The sequence below is a fragment of the Hesperophylax consimilis genome, chromosome 14 (genome assembly GCF_061612785.1).
Source record: "Hesperophylax consimilis isolate HC1 chromosome 14, BYU_Hcon_1.0, whole genome shotgun sequence".
Taxonomy (NCBI): domain Eukaryota; kingdom Metazoa; phylum Arthropoda; class Insecta; order Trichoptera; family Limnephilidae; genus Hesperophylax; species Hesperophylax consimilis.
Genome location: NC_142849.1, coordinates 16,764,117 through 16,778,344, shown reverse-complemented (window position 1 = coordinate 16,778,344; position 14,228 = coordinate 16,764,117). Strand labels below are relative to the sequence as shown.

The 14,228-nt window shown below is 34.2% G+C and overlaps 1 protein-coding gene across 2 annotated transcripts in view; it reads right to left on the bottom strand.

Moving 5' to 3' along the window:
* Tl (toll like receptor) overlaps positions 1 to 14,228 on the bottom strand; it is a 454,990-nt gene that overhangs the window by 53,379 nt on the left and 387,383 nt on the right. For both annotated transcript variants that reach the window (XM_089639570.1, XM_089639571.1), the window contains one exon: positions 2,600 to 2,896. In XM_089639570.1, the coding sequence (XP_089495696.1) occupies positions 2,600 to 2,789 (190 nt within the window). In that variant the 5' untranslated portion in view covers positions 2,790 to 2,896. The remainder of the gene's footprint in view (positions 1 to 2,599; positions 2,897 to 14,228) is intronic.

Genomic DNA, 14,228 nt, shown 5'->3' with positions numbered 1-14,228 from the left:
AATTTAACATAATGGAAATAAAATTTATTAGTATACTCACAATTGATTTTATACACTTTATTTTTCCGGATTTAAATTGCCGACCAAATAAATTATTTATTAATAGGGAAAGGCTAATGCGAAATAAGAATGGAAGTTCCTTTACACTCACAATCATTCCCAAACTGGGATGCCACAGTTCTACTAACTACATCTTGCGCGGTTTTTGTTAGCATTTTTAGGTCCTTAACACTTCAGGCTAATTGGCTCGCTTTTGGGAACATCTCATATGGACCTTACAGAAATCCTTGTATCTCCCTTACTGTTATGGTGAGAAATATGATCGAAACTAGAAACATAGAAAGAGAAAACACCGCGCTTTATATTAAAATCTAGAAGTTAACCACAGTAGAATTAAAATGTGCACTTTTATGAAATCAAAGATTCTGACAGCAATTTGAAAAAAAAAAAAATATGAATTATTTTTAATGACAAAAAAGTGAGGTGGAATTAACGTTTATAATGTCTAAATAAAATGAGTGTTTTTTTTTCGTTATCAATAATTTTACAGTGTGTGACAAGAAACGTAAAGTGAACCAGTAACTACTTTTTTGTGTGTGTATACAAAATTTTAACATTTGCATTTCTCTAATGTTGATTGATTTCTCAAATTTGTAATCGTATTTCATCAACTTTCATAAACAGTTTTCAGTTGTAGGATACGTTCAGAAATATTCCGTTTGTTTAGATTTTATTGCAAAGCGGAAATACTACGACCTTTTGACAGAATAGACCCGGTGCCTGGGGAGTTAATAACAGAAATAATAGTTATTTTCGATTACACAATGAAAATACAATGTGATAACAATGATAACTGATAAGCAGTAGGGTGTATAGAAAAGCCAAGATCGTGCGAATTTCCTGGAGTAAACTTTATTAAAACTTCGTGCCACCTCCTTATTTACCATACCAATGGAGTGCCGGCATTAACTAACATCAACTATATTGAAAATATAAACGAAAAGAAAATACTCAAAGTTAAAAGCCATTGCTGAAAAAAACTTCACTTCCAAACTTTTAAAACTAATGATCGCTTAACGTTGTAAACGTCGGATGCCTTTTTTGTCCATTTGCATAAAGTCACTAAAAAAACTTTAGTGAATTATGAGTCACTAATTGATGGCAGACTTTAATGGGATTATGGTGCCTGGTACAAGACAAACTAAAGGGACTGGGTGAACTCAGATAGATTACTGCGACAAACTCAGGCACGATATTATATCGGATATTCTAAAAGCAGCACATTCTCTAAACAGGAATTTTGCGACATAAGAATAAGCATAAAGAAGATATTTTGAAAGAATTTTGCTGAATGCAGTAAGTACCTACTTGGATATAGCATTTTACCGAATTCTATCTAAAAAGTGTTCAAGAATTAGTTGTTTATTTTTCAAGTAATTATTTACTGAGGTATTTAGTTTTTATTTTCTGGCAACACTGACAGTCGGTGAAGTAGATTCCTTGTTACCCGAATTAGCTGACAGGAGGCTCAGGAGTGGGTCATTTTTGTTGCTTGTGTCAGTCGGCCTTTAATATAAATTAATGTTTTTGTTATTGCGAGTCATTCTTAACCAAATTTAATAAAACAGCAAGGTCTGTGATAATCTGGGGGAATCTATTTAAACCGGGTGGTAAATATATTACAATTTGCAAGTGAATGCATTGTAACATTTTATAAAATAAACCAGTGTCTTCAAACAACAAATATTCTTACTGAACCCTCAAGGTTGAAAATGCAAAATAACATGTTGTACATGTACACGGACCTGACCTTCCTGGCTAACCTTACTAATTGCCAGAGATAGATTATTTAAAAATACTACTCTCTTAGGTACTTAGGTAAAAGACAAAAATATTTTTGATAATTTTTTTTAGCAAAACATATTTTGTTTTCTACTTTTCAACCTGAAAATATATTTACGACTGTCGTGATAACGACATTGGGTTTACTGATTACTCTTTTACGTAGGAATACTTATAAAAAAACATAACGACCGTAGAAGATACCCAACGTTCTTTTTTCCTTATTTTTTACCAATATTAAGGTAAAATAGATCATATAAAAAATTATCCACTTTAACAACTAAGGACAGAATGCCATTCTTACCTGCCACAAAAATTTCGAAGACAGCGTACTATTTCAGGTCGGAAAAAATGAAAGTCTTTAGAATTTTAAAGAATGTGAACGGCGAATATGAAAAATTCTGAATAAGTAAGTTTTCTTTGAAGCTGATTGAAAACACTAACCTGCTAAAACCCAAGATAAGGCAAGAAAAACCCGGAGAAAACTATTATCAATAAATGGAAAACCCCCACTTTAAAACGGTAAAATATACATTCAATATCGTAGCCTAAATAATAAGAATGTAAATTTAGTCATAAAATTTGACAAGGATAGATGGCATGCCTGCCTATAATGTGAAATTTTTATTTTGAAAGGGTGTATTTTTAGGTAAAATTTTACGAAATTCTCTTTCTATAATAAATTATGTTAACACGTGAAATATTCTCTTTCCGTGGGTCGCTAGATAAGGAACATAAAACTTCATATCCCACTGACCTGTCATCGGGCACACCATCTCGTAGTAGCCCACGCCGGAAGTGAGGCAGGAACAGTTGGACCTCTCCGGACACCGGAAGCCGCCATTATCCTCGGAGGATACCGGAAATGGAGATACAAGCGCTGTAACAACCGCAGCCAGCCAGAGGGCCGTCGCCATCTTGCGCGCGCACAGGGCGATGCCCGCCATTTTGTGCCGGTCGGTTTTCCCGCCGATTTCCGTTTGAATTAGGAAAGATTGACAGACGATGATTATCTTTTCATTTGGTGGATGGAGCGAGCCCGCCCATTCGTCAGCTGCAACAACAGAAAATCAAATATTAGATTAACATGGAAAAATATATTTTTAAGTCGGTTAAAGCAAAGGGGGAAAATATCAGTTGATTTGTGGATTCACGGAAACCATTTGTTCCAAATTTGAAAAATTCCGGAAAGTGGTAAAACAATTTCATGAACAAACTTTCGTGGTTAACAAAAAATGTAGGTAAATAATAGGTTAGTTGCAAGACTGAAAAAAAATAGTAAACAGTTTATGCGTTGGAAAAGTTTATTGTTGGAAATTAGATTTAACAGCTTGGATGGCACCACCTGAATTTGCTTGAAAAACAGAATATATTGGATTTTTATGCTGGAGTCCGTTTAATATAAAATAAATAACAATCACTAGTAGTAAGTAAATTTGACACATTCAGCATGTCGGATTATTTCACTTCATGCACGGAGAAAATGAATATTGCTAAGTAGGTACTTATTAAAAATCTGTTGGAATTATTGATGGACTGTACACAGTTAGTTTCCTGATAAACTTTTAGTAAATTCTTAATATTTCGGAACACGTGTTCATGCACCTGAATTTGCCTTCATTTTATATAATGACGAAATGCGAAAATATTAAGATTTTCATTAACACGTGTTCCGACATCCGACGAATATTTGTATTTACCATTTGAAGACCCAAATGCTGTAACTCCTTCGATGCAATTGGATGGAGTAACATTAGCCAACTGTGACTCATTTAAGTATCTGGGCTCACTCATCCACAGAGACGGAGGATGTGCAGCGGACGTCAACCATAGGATAGGAGTGGGATGGATGAAATTTAGATCCGTAACAGGAATTTTGTGCGACACGAAAATGCCAATAAAACTTAAAGGAAAGACATACCAGACTATTGTTAGACCCGCGATAATGTATGGCTCCGAATGCTGGACTATGTACAACTCCTACTCTAGGCAACTCGAATCAGCAGAAATGCGAATGCTTAGATGGACGGCAGGAGTATCATTAAAAGATAAAATTAAAAGCTCACGCATTCGTGGTAGCCTGGGTGTCACTGACATAAACAGTAAGCTAGAGGAACGACAGTTAAGATGGTATGGGCACATAAGACGGAGACCACCAGACCACACAGTGAAGCAGGCAATGTCTATAGAGCTTCAAAGACAGTCATCCAGAGGTAGACCAAAGAACTCCTGGATGACCCAATGCTCCAAAATCCTACAAAGAAACGGCCTAGATGAAAGCGACACTCAGAACCGAAGAAGCTATAACCTGAGAACGAGAAGAGCCGACCCCAACAGCCTACCTAGGCAATGAGTTGGGATAGTGCTAGGAAGAAGAAGACGTGTTCCGACATCGCAATAATATATTTATATTAACTGAAAGTTTATCAGGAAACCTATAAATGCATTCGTTAAGGGCCCGCGATACTGTTTTTAACGGGGTTACCAATAATTTGAAGACATTCTTAATAAGTTAGCAATTCTCATTTTTCTTCGAGTTTAAGGGCAAAATAAACTCAAATAAAAACGGATGTCTTCTTGACAAAATATTGATTATTTGAATAATGATTTAAGAAACAACAGAACCCTTACTAAATAGAGAAAAATACAAATTTCCATAGGATAATGACCAAATTATGAAATGGATAACTGGATAACGTAAAAAAGATTAAAAAATACAGTGAAAATACTATATTTCTGGCATAGAATTTTACCATTTATAAATTTTAACTTCTTTTCAATATTTTATAATAAGCCATATTCTAAAACTTCCGGTAATTGTTTGGTTTCGGTTGTCTCCTTATTGTACCTTTTTAAAGTGTCTGCTTAGAAAATTCTCATTTCTGAGCACAAACTGACTCCTGTTTTATATTATGTTTTAGTTTTAATATTCGTGTTTTATCCTGTCCTGCTGTAATTGTTATTCTAAGTTTTGTCATCACTTTGTATATACAGTGTATTTAGTGTTATAATATTAGATCTGTATTGGGTAAGGCACACAGTAGGAATAATTTTAAGAACCACTAATACTGAATTACAATTTTTTTAAAGTTTGTTATACGAGTAGTTAAGCGGACTTGAAGTGAAATGACACTAAACTGCGCTATATAAATGCCATGTTATTATTATAGTGAAAATACAAATTCTAGAGAAAATTATATATAAATACAACAAGCAACAGATTCTAGAACATCCAATATTAATTAAACTCCCAACTGCTCCCGTCTAGAGCCAGTAAAACTATGACATCCCCAATTGGGGTATGTTGTGAAGCTGAAGGTAGTGTGAGGAGGAAGGAGATTGGGAAGATGAAAGTGGGCCAAAAGGAGTACCTGGCCATTCAGATCTGGTCACCAAAGCCATTTCAAACAACGTTTCAATTCTCAATGGTGGTCTTACACAATCTATCTTCCATTATAATCCACCCTGGAAAGTGCCACAAATATAGTACATATTATTTTTAATGTAATTTGTGAAATAAAACAAAATTTATCAAATAAAATAAGACGAATTGGACAATTTCTTAAAATCAGGGAACAAAAAGTCCAGAGGTCGCAATAAAAAAAAATCGTATTTCAATCTGATTGCCTACCGCGTTATTTGGTGAGAAAATAATTTGGTTTCCATTTATTGAAAACAATAGCCCATGGCGGGCATACTAACGAGAAGACAATGATTAATTATTTAGAAATCCACGCAAATTTTTACGCGGAAACGTGAAGCAAAAAAAAATCGAGTGTGAGATTATTTTTCCACGCGAATTTAGAATACTTTAATTAAAATTGGAAATTTCAAACGAATGAAATTTGACTAAAACAAGTGATTTAGAAATAAATTTCTTTCAATGGTACAATTTAAATTGGGAAAGTTTGCATTTATAACAAAATTATTTTAATTAAAAAGTACCGTTATTCACTTTAAAATATGTGAACAAAAAGTTATTGTTGAATACTTTGCGATTGATAAAAGCAGGCGGGAAGCCCGTTCAAGTGAATCAAATATTTGAGTCAGGTTAAAATAAGAAGACTAAGTATGAGACGATATTACATGAGTGTGGATAAAATAAGGAACTTGTACCGAGAGAGACAAGTTATGTGGCGGTCTTGCCTCTCTGCTTACCGATGCGAGAAACGGCGGCGTGATGGTATTTTCAGTCAGTATATGGTACAGGATTTTCCAATAAGAGGTGTTATTTTGAATAGCCCCTTATTTCGGTAGATGCTACTTTTGAAGCTGTCATTTTTTGACATTTGACAAGTGGAAACTACGCCATTAATAAAAATGGAACGATACACGCTTCAAAAACGCATTGAAATTATTAAAATTCACTTGAGTGAATCAAATGCAAATCATCTTGAGTGATGAGGCCCATTTCCACCTCAGTGGCTTCGTCAACAAGCAAAATTGTCGCATCTGAGACTCGGAAAACCCAAGAGTTATTGTTGAAAAGCCTCTCTATCTTCAACGTGTGACTGTTTGATGCGGTTTATGGTCCGGCGGAGTCATCGGACTTTACTTTTTCGAAAATGAGGCTGGAGCAACAGTTACGGTGAATGGATTGCGCTATCGAGAGATGATTAATGATTTTTTATGGCCGGAATTGGATGGTATTGACCTGGACAACTTTTACTTTCATCAAGACGGCGCTACGTACCGCACAAGCAACGAAACCATCGATCTTTTACGATTGAATATCAAAATAACACCTCTTATTGGAAAACCCTATACTTCAGTCAGTTTTCAATACTGCCGCAAGGCTGATAACCGGTGTTTCCAAATATTCCCACATATCACAACATTTGTGCAACCTTCATTGGCTTAAGTGCCTTGAGAGAATCCAATTCAAACTATGCTGGATTGTTTTCAAAAGCTGCAAGCGGCATTTCGCGCCATTTGCGGTTGCTTCGTTTCTTTCCCATAAGTTGAGGTTCAGTTCAGCAGTTCGGTTCGCCGATGTATACGTGGCATTAGACAAGCAACCTTTCGATCAGAATTTTCAACAGCCATAGGTGGACTCTAAGTACCTATGCGCAATCCCAACACCAATTTTGGAGACCGGGCTTTTCCAGAAGCAGGCCCAACAGCTTGGCACAAACTCCCTTCACATTTGCGAAAGATCGACATCTCATCTGAGTTCAGAGCGAAACTAAAGACTCACTTTTTCAACAAGTTGTATCCAGAAAAATGACGGTATTTTTTATTCCTCAGTAGTATTCCATTGGTCAGTCGAGGGGATTTTTCTCCTTGTCTACCCATTTTAATGTAATATAATAATATTTGGCTAATTTATATAGCGCCGTTTTCGTGAGAAATCACCTCAAGGGCGTAACCATTTATTAATCGTAAACAATTAAAAAAAAATTAATGCCTTACCACTGACACCACGGGCAGAAATCATAACAATCTATATTTGTAAACGTAAATATGTATGTTGGTCGTAAATCTCTAGTTTAAGCCGTAGTTGTAAGTCATATTATAGCGGTATTGTGTAAATACACATTCGGTCATGTATGGTTTTAAGTCATTAGTTAAAAGTCTAATAAAGATTATATTGGAATGCTCGCATGTTCTCCAGAAACCCATCGGCGTTCCACTGGTTAAGTGATTTCTTGAAGCCCATGTAAAAAAAGTGCACTTTTCATCAATATTTCTATTTGAACATTGTTTCATAAGCTTGTACATGGACTTTCAAGAAAACTTTACCATCTCCGGAATTTATAATACAAAATAATACATAAGATTTAAAGGAAATCCTTTTTTGACACCAGAGACAGTAATTGTAAACCAAATGGTGTAAATAAGCTCCGAATGTTTTTTTTATCTTATGGGGAACAATAAAATTTTATGGTATTATCAAAATTATAAGTTAATTCGATGAAACCTACATTCGTGAATGCTTGTAATGATGATCCTAACGGAGAAAAAATGTTTATTTTAAGACTTTAAATGGATTTGAATTGAGATATAACTATATCGGCTACAATTGGCTCGAAATTAAACTGTGATTATGCTTTTTTCGCCGATGATCTTAAAATTTTTCGTAAAATTGAGGGTGTAACCGATCATCAACTGCTTCAAAAGGATCTCAATACAATAAATAACTGGAGTCAATTGTATGCACTTAAATGTTTAAACTTTACTCGAAACAAAGCACTCTTTTCAGGGTGAAATGCCTAAAACCTAAAAAAAAACTTTACTCGAAAAAAGGTTATAAATCGACACAGGTTTATCTTAGTGAGACAGGCATCGAAAAAAAACGTGTAAAAAAACTTTATATTGATAGTAAAAATAAAAAAAAATATATGTTTTTTTTCCTATTTCCGATGGAAGCAACACTGGCCATTATAAATAAAAACATAGAGAATATTGCAGTAAATAATAAAAATTAAATCAAATATTGTTTTACAGAACAGAAAACATGTGGTACAGGTAGTTATTTTATAAGAAAAAAGCATATGATAATTGTTGATTTGTATTGAAAATAAAATGTATGTAAGTAGTCATCTATAAAATAAATATATCAAAAAATTTATGAAGGAATTTATGAAGAAGAAGGTAGTGTGTTATTTTGTTTTCCAGATCTGTTTTATGTTGACCTTTAGTAAATAGAAAACCTTTTTCAGACAAAAATACCTAGGTTTATGAAAATTATTATCCCTGTATGATAAAATGCTGTCAAAATAAACAAAAACATATAATATACTCTAAAACAAGGCTGCCCTTTTTAACAGTTGGGCGAAATTGACGATTTTGAATCACTGGCGTGCCACTGAATACCTGACGGTTCCTATTTCCATGGGGGGGGGGGGTTGTTAGAGAATTTCTATAAAACATAATTCCCACAAAAAAAAATCAAAATGAGTGCTCCCCACAAAATATTTGAAATCCAGGGGAGGGGGGGGGTTGTTACGGAACTTCGCTGAGAAAAAATTCCGAGCACCCAAAGACATCATATATGTGATTCCCCACAACAATTTTTCGATATCCATGGAGGGGGGGGGGGGTGGCTACAAGATTCCATTTCGGACGCAAAGGATATTATATCAAAAACCGGTGTATTTTTGTTTAAAAAGAGAGTTCACCAGGTTAGATTTTAGTAGCCTAAATAGCGATAAATGGCCTTCGTTGGCAACACTGGTGACCGTGCGCAAGCTGCATTGTTAGTTTTACCGCGGGCCCGCGACACTTTTTCAAATTGGCGGATTGGCGGGTTTTTTGAAAATGGTTCACGCGGGCCACTTATAATTCGTTCGCGGGCCACATTGTGGCCCGCGGGCCTGGGGTTGGGCTGCCTTGCTCTAAAACAAACATTAACGTAACTAATAAACAATTCAATTCCACTACCCGCATTCGGTCGCATTTTCATTTGGTTATAATCTATTTTGTTACTGCAATCACCTGCCAGAGTAACCTTTGAGGTGTTTGCATCCAAATAAGGCATTAAATGGTATGAAACTCGCCATATAAAACCGATCAACACGATTAACTGGATAATAGAATTTACAGTTTATAATAATGATATAATAATAGAGTCATAAACACAAAGGTATCGAATCATGCTATTAAAAAAACCAGTTTGGTCTGGCGAAATGAAATTTGCATAGTTTTACTTCGTAGAATTTTTAAGACACCATAACTGCTTAGAGAGGTCTTAAAAACCGATGAAATTGTTAAATATTTTGGGAAGACATCATTAAGATAGCGAATAATTTTCGGGTACATCTAGGGAAGTAGATACTTAAATAATAAATATTAAAAAAAAAAATTCTCATACAACAAAAAGGTTTATAGATATTAGAGGAAAAAGTTGCAGTAAACTATCCACTTTTTAGTTCGAGTATCTAAACCTCAAATACATGTCATCCACTCCAATATCGGGTAGGAACAAAAGGTTATAAAAGAAGCAACAAACTCTAAGGGTTCAGACGTTTTAAGTAAGCTTAACTTCGGTTAACAGAATAAAAAAATACCCGATATCCAGGCAAGCGTTCTTTTTAAAGATCACTTTTAGTTTTATTGTAGATGATGAATATTTTTATTGAACAGATTATCAGTTGACCGCTCCGTGCAAAGTTGGAAGATGCAACCCCAGAGGTGTGTGAGGAAAGGCTGGGCTAAGTATCCTGGGTCCCCGACGAGATCGAGATCCTTAGGACGAGATGAGAAAAGATAACATAGTATGGTACATAGGTGTGAATATTCTAATTCGGAATCAAACACGAGAAGTTCATTCGTAAGTTCTTACCGCCATGGTAAATAGTTTGTGCTATGTTGTTAATACCATCATTATTATCATGTTTCAAAGGAAAGTTAACTTGAGTTTTTAACCATCGAATTCCGTAATATGATATTTTAAATGTATTCCAGACTAGCTAGGACGAATTCGTAATGGTAATGAGTGACAAGATCTGATATAAAAATATCTGATGTATGCGGAAATAAGATAACTGCAAAGTTTAACTGATAAATGCAAACAATTAATGCAAAGTTTTCATACAACTTGAGACTCACCTCGCGCAAACAGGAGAGCAGTCACTGTATTAAGTATTATTGTATTAAGTATTAAGAATACACGGAGAGTAGCCACACTCGTACATTGTCAAGTACACCGAGAGTAACATTTGCTCTCATATTATATAATTCTGATCGATTTCGCAAAGCTAAAAAGATGATTTTAATCAATATTTTAAATAAGACAGAATAAGATAGACAACAAATAAATGGATTTCATTTTACCAGACTATATCTGAATTACTTTGGAAAATAGTGAGCATTCAAAAGCAGAACAAATAACTCTACAATTATAAGTAATCCCCACAAATGGGACAGTTTCACAAAAGTCACAAAAAAAGAAAGATTATCTAATAGAACAGACTTTTTATGAGACTTTTTCAAACGTTGATATCTTCAATAAAATGGTGAAAAAATACGAAATATTAATACAAAAACTATAGAAAAACAAGCGCTGAGCACTAAATACTACAGCCCTTGGCGGTTCAAATATTCCCTATACAAAAAGCCACAGTTGTGGGTTGAAATCTTGTTTCTCTTTTAGAAATTTTATAAAATAAATTATATCTCGCTGTAAGAAGGTAGGTAACATGCATAAAATTTAATCATTATGATTTTATACCATACTTTGACGAAAAAACAATGTATTTTGTTAGGGAATATTAAACATTCAATTTTACTCATTTCAATTTACAAAGCACTTATTTGATACGAATGGGACCAGTTAACCAGAGAGGAGAGAAAAAATATTGTCAAAAGAATATACTTAGGTTTTAAGATATTAATGCGTTGGTATCACGTAACTTATCTATATCACGTGAGATGGCATGTTTACGATAACAGCAGAGTGGCGGTAATAGATATCCACCCTTAATACTTTATACTAGCTACGTTATAATGATATCGAATAACGTGGGTAGGTAGGCCTTCGCTAGTAATTGAATAAAATTGAGAACACCTGTCGAATTTTTAACTATGAAATAGAAGACTAAATATTATTATTTTATCTAAAGCAGGAAACACATCATCAATCATCAAGTTTCTGCACACAAATTCTATCTTGAGTCTTAAAACATGATCGAATTAAATTACATAAGAAAAAATATTTTTGGTGCCATATTTTTAAAGGTTATAAGCAAAAGAGCTTTACACCAATTTCAATCATGACAAAAAATTCAGTTAAAAACACTGGAATATGAAATTATATCAGGCGTAAAACAGAATTTCAAAAATAGCAATCCGAGTGGTCTAATAAAACTACTATAGCTAGATATATTGATATAACGCCCAAATGATGTTCTACAAAAATGGCTATTAGTCGAAGCACGGAGCACCTTTCATTGAAATACCGGTAGAAAAGAAAAACCGTATTCCCACCAGACTTCTGTGATGTAAATACTGCAATACGCCATTCTACACCCTAAGGCTCAGGTTTTATCGATAATTTCGGTGACTTGTCATCGTTCCAAATCACGACTGCAGATCGTCCATAAATAAACGTTCACTTCGGCCGAAATAAGCATTGGCTTTCGTCAGCAATTTACGGTCGTACTCGGTAAAGAAAACAAAGTTACTGACTTTATCGATAAAACCTTTATGGATGTGCTCCTCTTTTTATCAACAAAATAATAAGCATCGACGAATAAAATATCTATATCGATGATATCAGCGCCCTTTGGGTAATTTTTCACAAATACGGCGCTATGCAAATATGATCCAAATATAAAAATCATCTATCTATCTATTTAAATAAAAATGTATATGTTCATTTGCTCAAAATCTTAAATCTCCGAAAGTTCTTCTCGATTGCTTCGAAATTTTGGCACAAAGTTTCATTTGAAAACGCGTGTGTTTACCTACATTATATAGATGTCACCGGTGACAGATAAAATGTGTTTTTTTAAACAGCGCCATCTGTTGGACTGAGCCACAGCAACAGCTGGTTAAAAAAAAACTGATTTTTGGGCAATTCCTTCGATAAGAGAGTGCACCAGAAACAGAGGAGCGCTATTTGACTGAAGTATTCATTCTATGGGTTAGGGTTAGATCGATCTTGCGTATCCAATATCAATGCCTACTTTGGACATGGTTCGTGGCGGCGAGGCCCATCTGCGTCCCCCGAGGCCTTTGGACTTCGATCGGTTTTTAATTCGTTTAACGGGATACGTCCAACGATATCCTTCAATTAGATCGGAAAAACTTCGCCATCGCAAAAAACCTAGTCACAATTTAATTTTCTAAGGCAATTTGGTTTAAGATGGTTCATGGACCTTAATTGTATTACCGAGTTAATTTGTTTTTACAAGGGAGTTTCTTACTAAAATGCCGAACGAAGCTTTGTGTCACGTTTTTGTGGACTTTCTTTTACAAGGTGGTCGATAAACCGGTGGCTAGGATCCTCGGCTAGCAGGTGGATCAATCGAGTACATTTCAGAAAACGGGTACCGATTCACTTTTAGAAGCAAGTTATGTTTAGTAAACAAAATAAATACATTCAGCTAAAACATCTAGAAAGTCATTTTTTTAAAATCTTACAACCTTTTTACCTACTTTTGGTAAATAGGTAGGTAAAGATAAATGGCTTTACCAGCCCACATTAAAAATATATTTATTGAGAAAGAAATTGTGATTTAATTTAGTTCAATTACATTTTATTATATGCTTTCCGATCAAACAATATGTGCAGAATTCGTGAAATCTGATATTTCTGTTGAAATAAACAGCTGAGAACCTATTTTTTTAAATTTTTACAACATTAACGATCCATTTAAAAGATTAACCACTATACAGGATGGCCGGGAGTAGGTAAAGTGCGCTAACTTCTGGAGGTGAAAGGTGTTTAAATTCATTTGAGGTGAAAAGTTTTAAATTCCAACTTTTCTTCCCACACAAGAATATTTATTTTCCCATAGAAAAAATTAAACTATGTATTTTACCTAAATCGACCTTAAAACGTAGCAATTTCGAAAAAAGTTTCATCGTCATGTAGAATGTAGAATACCCCCCCCCCCCTTTTACACCCTGAAATAACATTTTTCGTAGACAATAAAAATGCATAACATTACAATATCGTAATTTAAAAAAAAAACTAAGAATTTTGATAAGATTGAGTTACCTAAAATATCTTGAGAACAATAAATATTTTTTGGTTTCCTTCAAATGTTCGATGAATGTATTCGGTACCAACGCGATAAAGGAATTTTATTTCCCTAGAACTAGAAGGATGATAAGGGAATATGTCACTTTTTATGGGTTTTGGAGTGTTTTCCCGACTCCCAAATCGCATTTGCCTGACACGCGACAAACCGTGATAAAAATAATAAATCGATTTTTGTAAAAATACGAACGGTATTCACTCAATTTCGTGAAATGATGACTGAGATATTCTGGAAACGGACGAACACAGGAGATACTTAATAATATATTTCCGATCTTGTTATGATTAAATAATACGAAACTAGACGAAGGATTTAGAAGGCAGAATACAACATTAGAACACCATAACTGTAATGATTTCAATTCTAATAAAGGCATATCATATAGGTAGGTAAACAAGTACTATAAGACAAAACTTTTAAACCCCCGTGAACTATTCTCTGTTCTTCTCCGGCATGGTTTTCTCCTTTGCTATGTTGTTTTCTGCGATGAACTGTCTACTACAACTCAAAAACATAATATTATTTTAAAATTTGTAAGTTTTCTTGTTGTTTATATCTTCTTATGTTTTTCTTTTTTACATTTTCCGTAATAAGTTAATTAAGTTTAGCATTTTCTTCCCTTAGGTTAATACTTTGTAATCTGTATATATTTATCTTCAATAATATACACGTATCATT